This window comes from Ambystoma mexicanum, chromosome 6q (genome assembly GCF_040938575.1).
Source record: "Ambystoma mexicanum isolate Mex_15411 chromosome 6q, UKY_AmexF1_1, whole genome shotgun sequence".
NCBI classification, from domain to species: domain Eukaryota; kingdom Metazoa; phylum Chordata; class Amphibia; order Caudata; family Ambystomatidae; genus Ambystoma; species Ambystoma mexicanum.
This window is the reverse complement of record NC_090937.1, coordinates 1133630438-1133649516: the sequence shown is the minus strand read 5'-3', so window position 1 is coordinate 1133649516 and position 19079 is coordinate 1133630438. Positions and strand designations below refer to the sequence as shown.

The window sequence follows — 19079 nt, the reverse complement described above, 5'->3', positions numbered from 1 at the left end:
AAAGAATGGCAAGAAGAGCAGAAATTAATAAAAGACCAAGCTCTATGGCCTCGTCCTTTGGCTGAGTCAGGGATTCCGGGGCTGCGCTCTAAGAAAGCTAAGAAAAGAGCAGCTACAGCTAAGAAAAAGAAGGCAACTGGTGATGGCCGCTTGACTAGCTGGCTGTTACCTGAACAAGCGAAAGCAGATGAGCAGGAAGAGGAGGTTGAAATATTGGAGGCAGACATTGTGGGGGATGACGACCGGATAACAGCGAGCATGGACAATTCCTCAAGCCCACTATCAGAGCAGAAATAACTTGTGTTCATACCAACTCCGTCGGTCAGAACTACAGAGGCAACTTCAGGAAACCGAATCTACCTGATTAAGAATCTCTATCAAAATGGGGAACACAAATGGCTATAGTGGTCAGAATTATTAACAAGATTGAATTCAGTTCCTTAACTCTGGATTCTTAAATCCAATGACTTCCAATTTGTGGAACCTCTGAAAGGATCAAACCCTAAAGTCTCAGCGTTACACTGTAAATGTCTGTTTACAGCACAATTGATAAGAAACTATAAAGATGAGCTAAATGCAGTGGACGTTGAGATTGATGCTGACTTGTATGAAGTAGACCCCAGTTGTCCATGGCATGAGCTGGATATTCCCTCTAAAGAAAAAGAATAGCCAAGTCTACCAAAAGGAAAGACGGTGGCAGCATCGGATGTTCAACAGGTCCTAAGATGGCTGGTGGATTCACTACCAGAGATACTATCAAAACAATGAGACCTTACCATTTTCACATGGAACTGTCATGGCTTCTCTCACCTTCTATCATCAGAGGGTTCAATGAAAATGTTTGATAAGCAAAGTTGCATTTGCCTACAAGAGAATTGGGCTATGGACCCTTTGATACTGGATGGATATGTAATCTACCATTCTGAGGCCATGAAAGGGGAAAAAGGCAGACCCTATGGAGGTCTTCTCATGGGGGTGGCTAACACTCTAGGATCGAGGTGAATTATTTCCAAATTAGATAACAACATGATCGCTGTAGAAGTTGCAGATGCCAGTAAGGAAATCAATGAAAGATTCCTACTTGTGAGTCTGTATAACTCCCCTGGAGCAGTGTTAAGAGAGCAACTGCAAGACGTTCTTCATGATTTATTAGCGACTTGGATGATAACATCCCAGGGGTGGGAAAAGTCAAAAGAGAAGGGTTCCATGCAACACACTAAGAAGGACCTAGAGTGGCTGGGATGGGAACATCTGTTTGAGTCCTGGTATTTAGAAATGTTAAATGGCCGAACTGCCAGCGATCATCCAGGTAATTACACATGGTCGAATGGAATTTCTCGCAGCACCTTGAATTATTTATCTGTGTGCCCTAAAATGCAGCTACATGTTGAAGATATGTTAGTTATACCCAATGAGTCGAGTGATCATGCTGCCTTAGTATGTGAGCATAACATTTTCCGAGGGGATTCTGTTGAGAGGTGTATGGGTAACGTGAATGTTAACAAAGCAGGTACAAGGACTAGTGGGTCAGATAAAAATGTAACACACACTATGGAAGCACTTGCAATTGATAGATCCCATAATCTTCCTAACTTTAATGAGATGACAATCAATGCAATAGAAGACTGGGTTTCTACTTTTGCTGGTCATGCAGCTGCCCCCATGGGAGTTATGATTAGAACAAAGGGCAAAAAATACACCTATGATAAGGTGATTAGAGACGCAGGAGGAAACTCAGAGTTGAGCTTCGGTGTGCCAAAAAATCGACTGCCCCTCTGGAGACGTACTATGCAAATGTGAGAAGTATTAAGAACAGATGCAGAGCGTCATCAAAGCCAAAAGAAGGGCCGGGAGAAATGCATCTTGGCAAACATTAGTAAAGACGATTTGTCAAGGAAAGATCCGTAGTATCTGGATGCTTTTAGGTGAGGCATGTGGTGCGGTGAAGGGTCCTTTAGTAAACCCAATTGGGGCGGCTGAATGGACAACATTTCTGGAAAATCAGAACACCCAGCTGGATATGGAAGATCCAGTGCTATTGTGTAGTGCCCCTTTGATTCCACCCATGGAGGTATCTTATGAAGTTATATTGAACAAGATTGAGCAGTTAAAATCTTCTCGAGCACCAGGACCTAATGGTCTGGCCAATATTGTCATCAAATGCCAAACTGAATTCTGGGCTAGCTTATTGGTTATCTTGTTCAAGAAGATTCTAAGTACAGGCAAAATACCCCAAACCTGGCAAACAGCGGTGCTAATCCCCGTTTTAAAAAAGGGAAAACTATTAGATCCGAACAACTATAGGTTGTTATCAATGTTGGATACTACAGGGAAGTTATTTGCCTCATTGAGTTACAGCTATGGGTGGAGCATTCGGGCATTCTATGTAAATTCCAAAGTGGGTTCAGACAGGGATATTCCACCACCCATAACATCATGGTAATGGACTTACTACGCACTAGAGCGAGGAAACGGGTGCACCCCCCACCCTTATATGCCTTATGCATAGATTTCAAGGCTGCATTTGACTCGATACCTAGAGGTCGTTTGTGGCTGAAACCATGGGTTCCCTGAAGGTCTGTTATATTATCTTAGATTACTACACATGGAAAACTCAATAAAACTGAAATTGGATCAGGAAGGTCGCACAACAGGAAAGGTTCTCCAAAATAGGGGGGTTAAACAATGGTGTGTCACAGTGCCATTAATTTACAACTTATATGTGCATGACATACCAGCAGTAATAACCGCAGTTAAAAATTGTCCCCCTAAAATTGGTGAGGCCTTATGCCCTGTTTTAGCATATGCGTACAACCTGGTAATTTTCGATCACACCATTAGTGGGATTTGACGTTCTGCTACAGCTCGAGAGATTATGCAGAAAAAAATGGTTTTAGCATTAACCTGGAAAAGATGAAGGTTATGAGGTATACCAGTAGAAAAACAGCATGAGTGCAGCTCATGGTAGGCAAAGTGATCATTTTATATGCCCCTCAATATCGATACCTGGGAATCGATTTCAAACTCATTGGTGATTATGCTGTATGTAAACAAACATGTGCAATTGGAGCGGCACAATTGACTGCTATGTTTGGAAGCTTCACCATTAAGCAGGGAGGCTTTACATTATGGGGTACACGCCAATTATACATGCAAGTTCTTTCTCCGTTGATAACACATGGACTAGAAGCATTTTTAGATCTTGATCTGAAATGGCTCCTGGTCATTGAAGGGACATTTTGGCGTGGTATCCTTGGCCTTCCCCCTTGCATACCAATGGCACTTATAAGGCTAGAGCTAGGGTTGCTTTCCTTAAAAGCGACAGTCTTGAAGAAGCGGGCTGTGTTATATCTGAAAATGACTAGTGATGTAAAAAATTCACTATTAATAGCAGTCCATCAGGAAATAGCTCTACATGTACAACTAATGGGCAGATGGTTAAATTCTTAGCCATAATCGTATGGCACTCTAGAGGAGGGAGTTATTCGGATTAGGTACAGAGGGCTCTGGGAAAACGCATTGACCTATGGGATTGTCTGGAGAATTACGACCATCTCAACAGGTTTAAAAGCTATCAGTTTGTTTACGAGAAGAAGCCCCAGAGTTACCTGAATTCATGCCCATCTACTAGGCTCAGACGTTTCATCCCTCTACTTAGATTGGAGCAACTCCCAACAATGATGGTCACAGGGAGAAAAGATAAGATTGCTGTGGAATTGAGATCATGCCGAGTGTGTAAAGAGCGAGAACTGTTGGAGACTGAACAAACATTTACTGACGGAATGCCATGCAATGGCTAGTACAATCAACCACTTCCTTGTCATATATGTGCATAATTATGACTACATCAGGGATAGATCATTCTGGCTCCATTGCACCAACTCCAACTGTATGCGGCTGTTGGCTGCTCTATATAATATCTGGTTGAAAATTGAAGTTACCCTCGGAATAACAATATAAGAAATTGGCAAAGGAAATAAGCTGTTTTAATTCAGACGAAAGCAATGTATTCTATGCTCCCGTTAGTGAAGTCTATTATATAAACTAAAAGCTTCTGTGAATAAATATCTCTTGTTTGTAGGGATCAAGCTCTCTCTATATGTTATAAACGATGATAGGTGGGCATTAGTGATGTATTTGTTTAGCTAATATTTTATAGCATCGGATGAGATTTAATGGAGACTATGGTCTCATATTGGTTTCATATTGTATGTTATGATATATGATATGTATTATGTTTTATGTTTTCTAAAAGTTTGTGTAAAGTTTATAATGTAAATTAAATCACAATAAATATTATTAATAAAACAATGAGCATTTACTGAAGAATCATTCATAAAATTCAAATGTGCTTAAAAGATTTCTTCAGTTCTCTCACTCCAACACTATGCTGCCCTACTGCACAACCCGATTCACTCCCAGAGGAATCCAACCCAGATCCATACCCATCAATGTAGACTATTTTGTTGCCTCTTTTGCAGTGGGTAATTTTTTTTCTCACAGCTTGGGAGCTACACACAGAGGGGCTTACCTCGCTCCTACATTGCACCATACTGAGGAGAGCCAGCATGAAGATGTATCCCAGTGCTGCAAATCCACATGCCATGTTGCAACGTCCGCTGTCTCAAAGTTGGTCCATGGCTGCTTACACATTTGACCACCATTGGTCAGTGTCTTCATAAAAGAACAGTTGCCAACACATGGTCAATCCAGATTAACACATTGGCTAGTTTGTGCAACAAAAAAAAACCCGAGCAGGACCATGAAACAGAGGGGAATACATGATCCAGTTTAGGGAAGCTAATCGCTTTGGGAACCCATTAAACAATCAGGACAATCAACACAAATATGAAAGAGCCAGTGATTGGATTTAGATGCCACAGACCAAGCTGCAGACTTGAAGGGAGTGGAAGAACAGAAAGTGGCATGACCTAGAAAGAGGGGACAGGAGGAGGAGAAACTAGTCAGGAAGGTGGGTGGAAGTGTTATTGATTGAAGTAGTTCCTAGTATTTAATTACTCTATTCAAGGCTGGAGACAAAAGGACCTTGACTGTAGGACTCAAAGAATTAAAGAATTAGACATGACTGCCGCTTTTAGTGGGGAACTGTACCTCCTCTGACATGCTGTAGTGTAACGTCCTGCATCTCTTTCTGTCTGCTTGAACTTTCACATTATTTGCTGACTATGAGCATAAAATAGTCTGTTCATGGAGTATTTAGTCCATTGACATCTTATAAAATGCATAACCTTTTTTAGCACTTCCTCATGACTTCCCTGAAAAAGCCATATGCTGGCGTTTAAACATTGTCTGTCAGTGTCTGGAGCCTATTTTATCAGGACCAATCTTTTACAGGGGCTTTGTCCCATTAATGTGTCTGCTATAGGGAACAATCAATGTTTCTCAGCCATATCCTGGCAACCTCTACCCTCCCACCCGTATTAAGTGCACAGGTCTCTATAATCAAAACAATACAATTACACTCTATGGGCCTCATTACAAGGTTGGAGGCAGCCATGGTGCTGTTAGCACCATGGCTGCCTCCAAAATCGTACCGAATCCGGTCTGGTGGATGGAGCAATTACCGGTCCATTCCGAGGTCGGCAGGACCGGTAATTCCCCATTCACTAGAGTCATTCCCCATTCCCATTTGAGTCCCCATAGGGCTCAATGGGAAGGGGGGAAGGCGGCAACAACGGTATCGCAAATTGCGGTACCGTTATTGACCCCGGTATCCCTTTGCGGGTCCCGTCCTTAACGTGGTAAAACCAGGCGTTAAGGAAGGACCCACAAAGGGAACTCGTAGTAGGGCGCAAAGGGATTACCGGCAGCGGTGCCCTTACCATTGCCGGTAATCCCTTACCGCCCACCTCGTAATGAGGCCCTATATCTCAAATACATGTCCTGCATTACCGGCAGGCTAGTGAGGGGAATGCACCCCCTCCCCACGAAGGTTGATGACACCTATTAATTTATTGATGCAATAATCTGTTTTTGCTGATACACGTGAGCCATTAACGATGAGGGAGACTTCATGATAACATGATATGCGATCGTGTATTAAATGTTTCTATGGGCCATATGGAGATATACTTCTAAAAGAATAGTTCCTTGAGTCTCCCAGTTGCATGGACATGCACTTCCATTTTCGTTCCTCATGCCACAAATGACTAATTCTGTTGACATAGCCAAGCACACATTGCTTACCAGCACATATAGAACAACTTCAAAAACTACATGCCAACCTGTTACTCCTCTCTGGTGTAGCAATTCTCATTATTATTTTACTGCAATGTAATGAAAACTATATCATGTAATGTTCAGACTACAGTCTTCCAAATCTGTCTGCAATGTAGTATACAGTTTGCCATTTAAATGCAGAGCCCACGACTGCAATGCATTGCTTTTGGGAATATGGAAACATCTTAACACACTCTCTGTTTGATCCACATTTAGCACACCACTCGTATAATAGTTGACACAATTCCATTAGACAAACTTAGTTCTCCTGCTATCAGTCACTAACTCAATGAAACATTCCAACACACTGTATTCGGAAACCAACATGGCACAATGGTCAAAGATGTTGTAATAGTGCAGGTGCAGTTTCTCTAATAAAGTATAGTTTATTCGGTAATAGATTTTTTGACGTATAATGTACACTTCACAATACAATGATTAGAAAAATGTCTACTGAATTCCCTTATAACACGCAGGAGTTTACAGACAAAAAAATAGAAGTTTGGTGATTTGTAAATGTCATATAATATAACATGACTTGTGTGATTTTTAGATCCAGGATTTTATCCCTTGCTGAATCTTTCAGTAATCACTGCATTCTGTTTTTCCTGTAGTCTAAATGTGGCTGTTGAAGAATACAAACCTATTTTTAATCAATACAGTACCCTGGCTATTAGGGACAAACACCTCTAAATCTTTGGATAAGAGTTCCATAAAAATTGAGTTTCTGAGATACTATAGCAGTTATTTGGTACAACAAAAAGCTGTGTGACATAGCATTGCATAACATAAAAGATGCTGCTGTCGAAGGTCGACCTGTTTTCATTTTTTCCTTTGCTATGTTTGTGGTGAGCAGAGTAAGAGCTACAGTCTTATCCATATCAAGTTGAGAGTTCCTAACATGATCTAGACCTTTACATGCCCTAATCATTTGTTTTAAAGGCATATTTAAAGTTGTATGCCATTGGTGGTGAGAAAAGGCTTAAACATTGCTAGTCAGAATAATATCTCTTTCTCTGACTGCTAATTCCATGTTAAGTGTGTCAAAGACCACAAGAACATCTGATACAATAAATAGCCAATTTGAAATACCTATACCCATTAACTGAATGATCAAATGGCAGTCACCTTGACCAAAGCAGCCTATGCAGTAAATCTGTAAGATTGTGCACACATGTATTGAGGGTGTTGGTGTCTGGAGCAGCACAATTGGTATTTTGGTGGGGTAGCAGTGCATGAGTGCAGCTCTGCTGAGATGACTCAAAATAGCAAGCAATGTGTACTTTGAATTTCATAGGCAAAGTCCTGTTTCTGACAGATGAGAACAATCTTATCTCCACAGAGGTGTAGTACATACCCTATTGCATTTCACTGGTATCCCAAAATCCTAAGGATGTCACCCTAATCCTAATTCTTATAGTCACCAACTTTACCTAAAAAACAAGTGTTTCTATTTGCCACAGTCGTTTTTGTTTGTTTGCTAAGGCACACTTTTTAAAGAATGTAACATGCTAACTCATAGCAGACGCTTTTTTTTTCAACTTGTCTAACGGTACTTTGATATCTGTTAAAATGTGCGTAGGGATGGCGACGTGACCTCATGTCAAAGCTTCAAAGTTTCAAAGCTTTGAAGTTGTTCTGCTTCAAGAAGAGCAAAGGCATAACCCCAGGTGTACATTTTGCAGAAGGATGAAAAGAGGAATCAATTACGAATTGTAAAATTTTGGGATACGACTCATCGTTTTTGGTAACAGGTTGTCTCTGTCCAATCCCTAAATAATGCCTCTTTATTCAAGGGGGCGTCTTTATCCTGAGGGCAACTGGTCAGTTGTTTTTTTTTCTTTCTGGCCCATGGTGGATTATCATTATGGATGTTTGGGAATTACGTGTTGATCTACCTCAGCATCTTCTGTGTCTAGATAGTGGATGTGGTTGGTTTACAATGTCTGTCACATACAAAGGTGACTTTCTAAATGGGTCTGGATGGGGATCACAGAGATGACAAAGAGGGCAAGGACCAATGTGGAATGTGAAGTAATATCTTTTTACAAAGATTGTCATTCAGGTACACATAGGAGTTAAAAGCACGAATCATAGTGTCCTTATTACAGTGGTTTTATGCAAAATATACTTACAGCTGCCAAATTTCAATGGACAAGCATGAGCATCCATAGGAAAATCTTCCAAGTGCATTGGGCATTCAGCTTGCACTGTAAGCCTGAAAGACAAAATGCAGCTTTGTTGTTATGCCAGGAAATAAAACAAGAAATCCCCATGCCATCAATGTGAACTGTGCCCATGCTGATTGATGGGATGCACTTGCAGTTCGATATTAAAAATTAATTGAAATGTAAATTGCTCATGCTGCTTCCCTTTCATGTGGTCCTTGAGAGTGCATTGATTCACACATCAAAAAACGTGATAATAGCTCACGACTCAAGTGATAACAGAGTGATTAGAGATTGCCATATAAATGCCCGCATTCGGAGTAGCAGCTTCTGATGTCAAATATGAGATATATCAGCAGCACCAAAAACAGCACCGCTCGAGCAAAGGCCCGAGACCCGGCTCTTGAATAACTGGCTAAAGAGTAAACAATCACTGCCATTTAACTTTTAAAAATCATGCTTCTGCATCATATCCCCAAGTCATCATAGTGGATTTTGTGTAACCAGGGACTCATGTTGTATGCAGTATTTAAAGATCACTAGATAGAAACTTCAATTTCGTTCCTAGATTCTTTCATCAATCAGTTGCAAGATTTCAGGGTGCAGGGTGCAGGGTGCAGGGTACAGTCTTAGGGCCTCATTACACGGATGGCGGTAAGGATTTACCGGTACCGGTAAAATACTGGTACCGGTAAATCCTTACCGCCTTACTACGAGGTCCCTTTGTGGGTTGGGGGATTTAACGCCTGCTTTTTGCAGGCGTTAAAAACCAACCCGCAAAGGGACCCAGCGAGCTAATTACGGTACCGCAATTTGCGGTACTGTAATGAGCACCTTCCGCATTCCCATTGAGCCCTATGGGGCAAAAATGGGAATGGGGAAGGGCAATGGTGGAAGGGGGAATTACCGTCCCGCCAACCTTGGAATGGGGCGGTAATTCCCCTTTCCGCCAAGGCGGTGCCGGTATTTTACCGGCATGAACCATGGGGCTAATAGCGCCATGGTTCTCCTCCATCCGTGTAATGAGGCCCTAAGTCTCCCAGATGCATTGGGGCATTTGGCTTATTCTTGTGTACCTGCTGCCAGCCTCCACTCCACCTCACCCTCACTATCCTTACCAGCCACCAATGTATCAACTAGCCTCCAGTGTCATATCAATTTCAACATCTCGACATGCGACCTCCCGCGCCCCCATCTCCCCACCCCCAACCTGCCCACCCATAAAGGTGGGCAGGTTGTGCTCAATTAAGAGTTATGCACAACTTGCTGTTTAAGTTTAAATGCAAGTCGCGCTGACCCATCCCACCATGTTTCTGTGGTCGATAAATGAATACAAGCAGCTTGCATATTTGCAACCCTGTTAAGATAGTGCTTAGATGTGAAAGGAATACAGTTTTTACGTATTCACGGCACTGAAAATATTGAAACTTGATGCTTTTTATCCACAACATGAATAGGTTATTTGTGCTCAAGAATGGGTCAAGGCAGGAATACTATGGACACATCATACAAAGGACCTCATTACACGGACGGCGGTAAGGGTTAACGGTCACCGTTAATGGTACCGGTGACCGTTAACCCTTAACGCCTTACTACGAGGTCCCTTTGCAGGTTGGAGAATTTAACGCCTGCTTTTTGCAGACATTAAAAATCAACCCGTAAAGGGACCAGGGAGCTAATTAAGGTACCGCAATTTGCGGTGCCGTAATCAGCACCTTCCCCATTCCCATTATGCCCTATGGGGCAAAAATGGGAATGGGGAAGGGCAATGGGGGAAGGGGGAATTACCACCCCCACCAACCTTGGAATAGGGCGGTAATTCCTCTTTCCACCAAGGCGGTGCCGGTATTTTACCGGCATGGACCAAGGTGCTAATAGCACCTTGGTCCACCGCCGTCCGTGTAATGAGGCCCAAAGAGAGCAATAGCAGAATTATAGCAAACATGTTTGACAATAAAGTGGCAGTCGTAGTAACCAGTTTATTGTCCAGCTTGTGAAGTGTGTGCAAATTAATAAGTAGAAGAGGTCCCTGTGACTAGCTGTCCTACTCTCCTGGGTAACTCCCCAACTATACCAGCAGTCCTTCTAGATGTTTCCTTATGAGAATGCGTCCAGAATTGAACCTCATGATTTGTGGTCACCTGTGGTAACACGTGCTTTTCTGGCTCCTGCTAGCAATTGGGGTTGGAACAACTAACTAAACCACACCTTCAGTGGCTCCTCCCACTTATCAGTAAGCACCTCAATGGTTTCTCTGCTGGATCCGCAATTCCAGCAGACATTGCCTGTGAGGGCGTCATTCCAGGAGTGAGCGTTTGCTTGCTCTCTTGTAAAGCTTTAGCTGCGTATTGAGAGCTGCTCAAAAAGACAATAGTCAGACAGCGTCTGGTTCACAAAATGTCCACGTCAGAAAATCGGGAGCAACCCGACAACATCTAAGATCTGCTTTCTCAACCGCATAACTGACCCACACAGTTGAAAATAGGAGAATATCTGAAGATGCCTGTTTGCAAATGTGACTCATACAGCTTTGCTCATGGGCATTTCCTGCTTTGCTCAAGCACACAGTTCTTTTATCCAGGAACCTTATTGCCTGAAGATAATGCTGCATTGGGTGATTACAATAAAAGCCCATTGTAATAAATGATGACAAGATAATTAGCAATTACCAAAAGAGTCAAAAAATGCGTCTTTCCTTATTCAAGTGCATGGGAGAGAATAGCACGATTGTAGGTAAATAGATAATAAACACAACCATATGTGTGTGGATCTGTTGGTTTTAATTATCTGAAATAAAGATTTTATTCTAGGAAATAAAAGAGATGTGGGCGTTCTGATCGCACTTGTAACGCGATGTTGCTGTCGGCTGTCTTAATTAGACAAGAACATGTCAATTGCTGAGCAATTGAAAGACAAAGTATAAGGAGAGCCATAATCAACATTGGAAACAATTCTGTGGAAACTATAAAATCCACAGTCCATGAATACATGTTGCATGAAGTGTCCAGCTCTGAAGAGAGTTCTGTGTAATTTCCAGTGGAGGAGTGGTATAGAGCTCATAGATTGAGCAGGATTTAGCATTTTACTATGATCATCTGCATGGCCATGCTCCTTGCTACTTTACAGGTTTACGCATCTTTTATAGGTGTCCTTCACAGCTTTGTAGTCAGCCAGTTGGGAGAAGGATAATAATCTCGGGAGGATAGCTCAGGGGCAACGTCGGTCTGCGCTTAGAAACCTCTTGGTATTAAGTGTGTTATAAATAAACTATCATATCAATCTGGCCTTGTCAAGAGGGGATCAGAACCTCTCTCATCTTGGGGTGGGAGGCCTAACAGAGAGTCCTCCAGAGTCCGTCCTCCTCCTGAGGTGGATGGAGGCAGAAGAGAGGAGCCGCATTCCTGACCCCCCTTGTTCTGAAATGTTTGTTTGCATACCAGTGCAGACCCTTGCCATGTCTCTGCAAGATGCTCGCCAGTCTTTTCGTGTTTCTTTAAGTAACAATATGCCTTTACCACAAAGTGAGGAAAACTAGTAGAAGGCATTCCATGTAAAAGAGACACAGAGTCATGCCTGGCAGCAGAAAGTTAGAACACTGCCCCGGGGTAATACCAAAACAATGGTGCTCCCGGCATACACCCAGAAGACGACACATGGACAGAGAGATGCCACAGTGATATCCGGTAATACTGCAGATCTCCCAAGCAAGGGATAAGAGCTCATCCAACTAGCCGCATGTCACACTGACCACCAGAGACACAAAGTGAAGAAGGAACCACCACTCCCAAAGAACTTAGTCGGAGACCCCCATGAGAGCAAGACCCAGAATATGAACTCAAACTTTAAACTTCTTAGGCCACCATCTTTGATACATGGAAAGCCCACAGGAGCAAGTGAGCTGGGTTTAGCCCTTTCTCATGATGTCTTATTACACACCACACAACCCGATCACTGTAGACAGGGACAGATTGGCAGAGAGAGATTTTCAGTCCAGGGAGAGAAGGAGGTATAAAACAAGGAAACAGGAAGTAGGAAGTGGGGGTTTCTAGAATAAGGTTAGGTTTGGAGGGGGAGGTAGACCAAGAGACCAGCAGGAGGGAACAAGGAATTGTGGATTGTGGAGGAGGATTGTTAAGCAGACGAGGTATTGGATAGATAGTGGAGGTGGTACTGCAGTGTAAGTATGTGCGTGCTTGTGTGCTGAGTGTATAGAAAGTTGAGTGTAAGGAGTGGTTGTGAAGTGGACAGTACAGTATGAAAGGAGGGTGTTTGAGTAGTAGCAGGGAGGTAACCGTAGAGAGAGTGTTATTGTGGAGGAAGGAGTAATAGTAGGGAGGAGGGAGTAGTAGTCTGGAGGAGGGAGTAGTAGTGGGAAGGAGGGACTAGTAGTTTGGAGACGGAAGTTGTGGTAGTGACAAGATGATAGGAGTAGGGAAGAGGAGTAAAATCAAAGGATGGAGGTGAGAGCTTCGAGGAGTGCAATGCCATAGAACAGTAGATTGGTGGGAGGCGTTAGGAGGAGGGGTGAATTAGTTACAGTATGAGGAAAGAGGTGAGATAGGGTGTGCTATGACTGACCTGAGTACAACAGGGTAGTTGAAGGCACTGTCCCAAAGCCCCATTAGATATTAAAAACTGGATACAGTAGGGAGAGTTAGGAAGTCCCTGAGAGAGCATAGCAGCCAGCTTTCAGACCACCACCTTTAGTATAAGTCAGATTCACACAGCAGGAGTCAACCTTCAGTAGCACTAGGTGGGGTTTCCTGACACCTTGGCTAGAGAGCAGGTGCAATATTAGATGTGAGAGCGAGCAATGGCCAAAGGCCCCATAAAATTCGAATTAAAAACCCTTGAACTTCCTCTGAAACAGAGAGTGATTCTTGAGCCATCTGTGACATAGGACACACCTGATATTTATCAGGGGAGGAAGAAACCAGGATGATTGCAAAGGAAAGATTCTATCAGATAGCTTAGTATATTAATATATCTGAGTAGATTCCAACAACTATTGGTAAGGGATCAGGCTTATGTATTCCTTGGTAAAATCACAAGACTCACAGGTAAAGAGTTTTTGCACCAGGCCAGAAAACTAATTGGTTTTCTAATTTCCTTCTGTTTTACACGGCAATCTTCTTCTTACATGCTTTGTGGATATATAAAATAAGTGGGCACAGTGGCTCAAATCAAATTCAAATCTATATAAACAATGGGGGGGTTTAAATCGGCTTGACTTAATCCAACCCTTCGGAACAGAAATTTAAAAGGATGTGAAAGATTAGAACCCTCATCGAGCAGTTTGTATAGATAAGAATAATTGTTGGAGTGAAACACTTCAAACATTTGCAGTTTTTTCCATTTTGCACTAAATGTATTTTTGCTTCTTTTGTTTGAATTATTTTTAGTTGATTGTATCCAGTATCTAATAGAAGACATTTATTCAGAGTCATATTGGTGCAACCTCATTTGAATCAATACGTTTCTATGGTCAGAGGAGGTTCCAACTGTTTCAAACAAAAATTGAGGCACATTGTTCACAATAAGTATTGATTTGGATATTCATATATTCTCTTCATAGAGTCTTGACTTGTTCCACTTGATTTCAAACCCTTGTTTTAATGATTCAAAACACCATTCGATTTGAGTACAGCGACAGAAACATACAGATGGGGTTCTTTCTAGATTAAAGTGCATGGCTTCTACTGTTCAGCATGAGTCTTGAGCAGAGCATGTGATAGGGATAAATAGCAACATTTTCAGAGATATGGGACATAGTATGTTCACAGGTTTTGATGACTGTATGGCTTGAAAGAAGGTTTCCATTAACTTTCTACTTAGCAGCACTTTCAGTGGCAAACACCCAATGATCAGCCTGTAGCACTATCATGATCTTCCTGGGGTAAAACATCATGTATCTACAGTTTCAGATTTTAGTAATGGGGAGGTGTGGCAAAGGCAAGCCTTGCTGTATTTGTCTGTGCCAGTGTGCCACTTCCATGTGCTTATTCCTCGGCATTTTCAGGAAACACTTGTCAGTCAGATTAATCCCTAACAGACTTCTAATTTTGCTTTAATCTACTAAGCTTTTTATCCTCCTTGAAAACCAGTGACATTTGTTCATTCCCTTACCTATCTCAACACTGAGCTATTGGCTGCATTCCCCAATCTATTGGTGTTAGGGGATTTTAATATACGGGGAAGACTAGTCATTCTAGCATGTGCAATCTATTGAGTTCATTTCATTCTATACATTTATCAGAACTAGTATCAAGTCCAACACAGATAGGCGTCAACACTCTGGAACTATTCAGTTCTCTACCCTCATGGAGCCCCCCATTCCAGGGGCATATGTAAATAATAATGTCGTTTTAGTTTTCTCTGCATCTCTTACCTTGCCATCCACTATAATTAGATCAGGAAAACCTTCAGAAAAAAGTGGGCTCTCTCTTTGTTTACACACTTGTCTAAGTGGTGGGAGTCATGTCCGATATGGACACTTATTTCCTGTCAAGATTTACTGACTACTTCATTCAAAACAAAACTTTCACTGATGGATATTTCTCATTATTTTACTGTTTTGCCCCACAAAAATACTTAAAATTACTTAAACACAAATTAAAAGGAAAATGTTGGTCTCAATATTTAGAAGAGCAAAAAGTGGTCCCTCAAAAGACCCACGTCATTTTCAACCACCTACCATCAAAGTACTTCTTGTTCTCATCTCCTCCAACAAAACCTCTGGTTTTCCACTGGACCTCCTTCTGGCCTGATGCTTTACACCCTTCCAGCAAACTCCTCACATGGGCCTGTTTGCTGTGGATTTCATTAGTAGTTCTTTAGCTGTAGAACTGAATGGTCCAGTACTTAGACCTGCCTGAAAAATTCGTACTCGGATCCCAATGTTTCAAACAATTATTGTACTCTATCCAAGCTTTCCTATCCAGCTGTAGTAACTCAGTTACACTTCTATGCACAGATTTACATTTCTTGATGTGATTCAAGCTGTGACCCTAGAATGAGTACTGAGGTAAGTATGAATGTCGTTCTCAGGAGTGTTGCCATTGACACTGGCTCTTTCCATGGCTTTGACACCATGAGCCAATTCAGCTTGATCTATAGCCTTAAATAACAAGTTGTTAGAGGGGCAGTAATGGATTGTATTTAATCATTCCTAAGCAAATACCTACAAAGAATGTAGCTTCCCCCTATCTCCTCAAGCCCTCATTATATGGACTGTTCTGTGCAACAGGGTTCGACATTATCCCCATTACTTCCAAAATATACCTTCAACCCTTAGTCAAATGTATTCTATTCTTTATGGTTTCGTTTTTTTGTTGTTCAATAGTGATGATGATACTCAGCCTTTACTTAAAATGTAACCGTGGTTTATTTAGTAAAATAAAGTGAAACCTTAGGGACTGTTTTATCACTCTGAATAATTGGAGTGGAGTAAAACTACTTAAACTGAACCCCATACACATAGATATTTTGAATGCTGACTCCAGATGGCACATTTTTAGTTCCTTTTGGACTTCATCCCTGGGACCTAGTTTGAGACCATTTTATTCTGTTGGATCAAGATCTATCATTAGAACATCGTAGATGTCCGCTATTAATAGTTGATTTTTAGCACCTACCATGATTATAAAAAAGAAAGTTCCAATATATTTAACAACCCTACAGGACACAGACTTTGATGGTTCTGGTTCTATGTTGCTTTGACCCCATAAATGCTATATGTTTTGGCATTACTATGTTCCCCATAAAAAAGACTGCAATGTTTCCAAAATGCGGTCGGATTGATTACGAAGACCCTATTGATCACTACAGTGACTGCTAGTGGAGAAGCACATTTATTTCAAGGTTCAGTGCATGCCTCATTATCCATGTTCTGGTCAAATCCCCTTGTTTCTGACTTCTTACCTCATTTGGTATCAAGCTAATTGACATTTGAGACCAACGGCTAACAACAAGCTGATGATAATCCCAGTGCAAACCAAAGTCGATCAGGTGGATGAGCTTTCTCATCAAAATTGTGGAACAACTTTCTAGCTCAAATTAGAACTATTCAGGAGCATCTTCAATTCAGGAAACAACATAAAATGTGGCTCTTCTGTGGCCCTTGAGTTTTAATTAACAGAAATATCCTTCCACCATCCAGAGTCCATTTATGCTATGTTATTTTATGTTACTTTGCATTTATATAGCGCCTTATGTACCATTGGTATGGTCTGAAGGTGCTGGTAGGTTGAACGCCATTGGGAACTGGAGTTCAAGTCAGTGGAGAGAGTAGAGAGAGTCAAAGGTGCGTGTGAGCACCGGATATGTGTGCAGCTGGTGTGGCATTCGTGTAATAGCTGCTTCTTAGCATTAGGTGTGGTGGTTGAGAGATCAGGAGTATGTGTTGGTTCTGGCAGGATTTATCCAGACCAAATGTGGCTGCGTTAGGCCTGAGGAGAACGCCTGCCTGGGTGGTGTGTAACGAGCAGTGCACATAGAGTGATGGGGAGTATGCGGCCGATGTTGGTATGAGAACAGTTATACTGAATGGTGTCATAGTATCTCTGTGTTCTAGTTGAGTGGTGGTGTAAAGAAGAGAGTAAGTGTGGTGATGAGATGTGATGTGATGTGTTACATGCTTTTTCAAATGTTCCATGCATTCCAAACCATTCCATGTATGTCACGCAATTCTATGCGCTCCAATCCGCTGTATGCACTCCAGTCTGCTCCACGCACTCCAGTCTGCCCCATGCACTCCAGTCCACCCCACACACTCCAGTCCACCCCACACACTCCAGTCCGCTCCACACACTCCAGTCCGTTCCACACACTCCAATCCGTTCCACGCACTCCAATCCGTTCCACGCACTCCAATCCATTCCACACACTCCAATCCATTCCACTCACTCCAATCCATTCCATGCATTCAAATCTGTTCTATTTACTCCGATCCGTTCCGTGTATTCTAAGTTGTTTTCTGCACTTCATCCACATATTTCACTCGTACCACCTACATACTTCGTCCGTTCCATCCACATATTTCACACGTTCCATCCACAAACGTCACCCGTTTCATCTACATACGTCACCCGTTCCATCCACATATGTCATCCATCTACGTACGTCCCCCGTTCCATCCACATATGCCGCCCGTTTCATCCATATATGTCGCCCATTCCAGCCACATACGTCGCCCGTTCCATTCACATATGTCATCCATCTACATACGTCAGCCATTCCATACACATACGTCGCCCGTTTCATCCACATACGTCGCCCCTTCCATCCACATACATCATCAATCCACATATGTCACTCGTTCCATCCACATATGTCACCTGTTCCATCCACATACGTCGTCTATCAACATACGTCACCCGTTTCATCCAAATACGTCACCCATTCGATCCACATACGTCATCCCTTCTACTCACATACCTCACTTGTTCTATCCATATACGTTACCCATTCCCTCCACATACTTCACCTGTTCCGTCCGCTCTACGCATTCAGCGGCTCTACGTACTCATCCATTCTACGCACTCATCTGCTCTACACATTCTTTCGCTCTAGGCACTCATCCACTCTACATGCATTCCGCACTCATCCGTTCTATGCACTCATCTGCTCTATGTACTCATCCCCTCTCTACGCACTCATCCGCTCTACGCACTCATTCGCTCTACGCACTCATTCGCTCTACGCAACGCGTCCGCTATAGGCACTCATCTGCTATAGGCACTCGTCCGCTATAGGCACTTGTCCGCTATACACATTATTTCGCTCTAGGCACTCATCCACTCTACATGTACTCCGCACTCATCAGTTCTATGCTCTCACCCGCTCTATGCACTCACCCGCTCTACGCACTCACCCGCTCAACGCACTCATCCGCTCTACACAGTCACTCTCTCTACGCACTCACTCTACGCACTCACTCATTCACATCCACATATGTCATCATCTACACACATCGCCCGTTTCGTCCACATACATCGCCCGTTTCATCCACATGCGTCACCCGTTTCATCCACATACGTCATCAATCCACATATGTCACCTGTTTTATCCACATATGTCGTCTGTTCCATCCACGTACGTCATCTATCTACATACGTCACCCATTTCATCCACATACATCACCCGTTCGATCCACATACGTCATCCGTTCTATTCACATACCTCACTCTTTCTATCAATTTACGTTACCCATCACATCCACATACTTCACCCGTTCCGCCCGCTTTACGTATTCAGCAGCTCTACGTACTCATCCACTCTATGCAATTATCCGCTTTACGCATTCTTTCGCTCTAGGCACTCATCCGCTCTACATGCACTCCGCACTCATCCGTTCTATGCACTCATCCGCTCTAAGTACTCATCCGCTCTATGCATTCTTTCACTCTAGGCACTCATCCGCTCTACATGCACTCCGCACTCCTGCGTTCTATGCACTCATTCGCTCTACGTACTCATTCGCTCTATGCACTCATCCGCTCTACACAGTAATTTGCTCTATGCAACTCGTCCGCTCTATGCAACTCGTTCGCTCTACGCAACTTGTCCGCTATAGGCACTCATCCACTATAAGCATTATGGAAAAATGCCACTCTAATGCATTGCAATAACAGAAACAATACAATGGTACAACAGTTAGAATTCATCTCCCTG

The 19079-nt window shown here is 42.6% G+C and overlaps 1 protein-coding gene across 3 annotated transcripts in view; it reads right to left on the bottom strand.

The window, feature by feature from the left end:
- The window catches only part of GABRA2 (gamma-aminobutyric acid type A receptor subunit alpha2), a 686792-nt gene that overhangs the window by 248470 nt on the left and 419243 nt on the right, over window positions 1-19079 (bottom strand). For all 3 annotated transcript variants that reach the window (XM_069631722.1, XM_069631721.1, XM_069631723.1), the window contains one exon: window positions 8376-8458. In XM_069631722.1, coding sequence (XP_069487823.1) covers window positions 8376-8458 — 83 coding nt within the window. The remainder of the gene's footprint in view (window positions 1-8375; window positions 8459-19079) is intronic.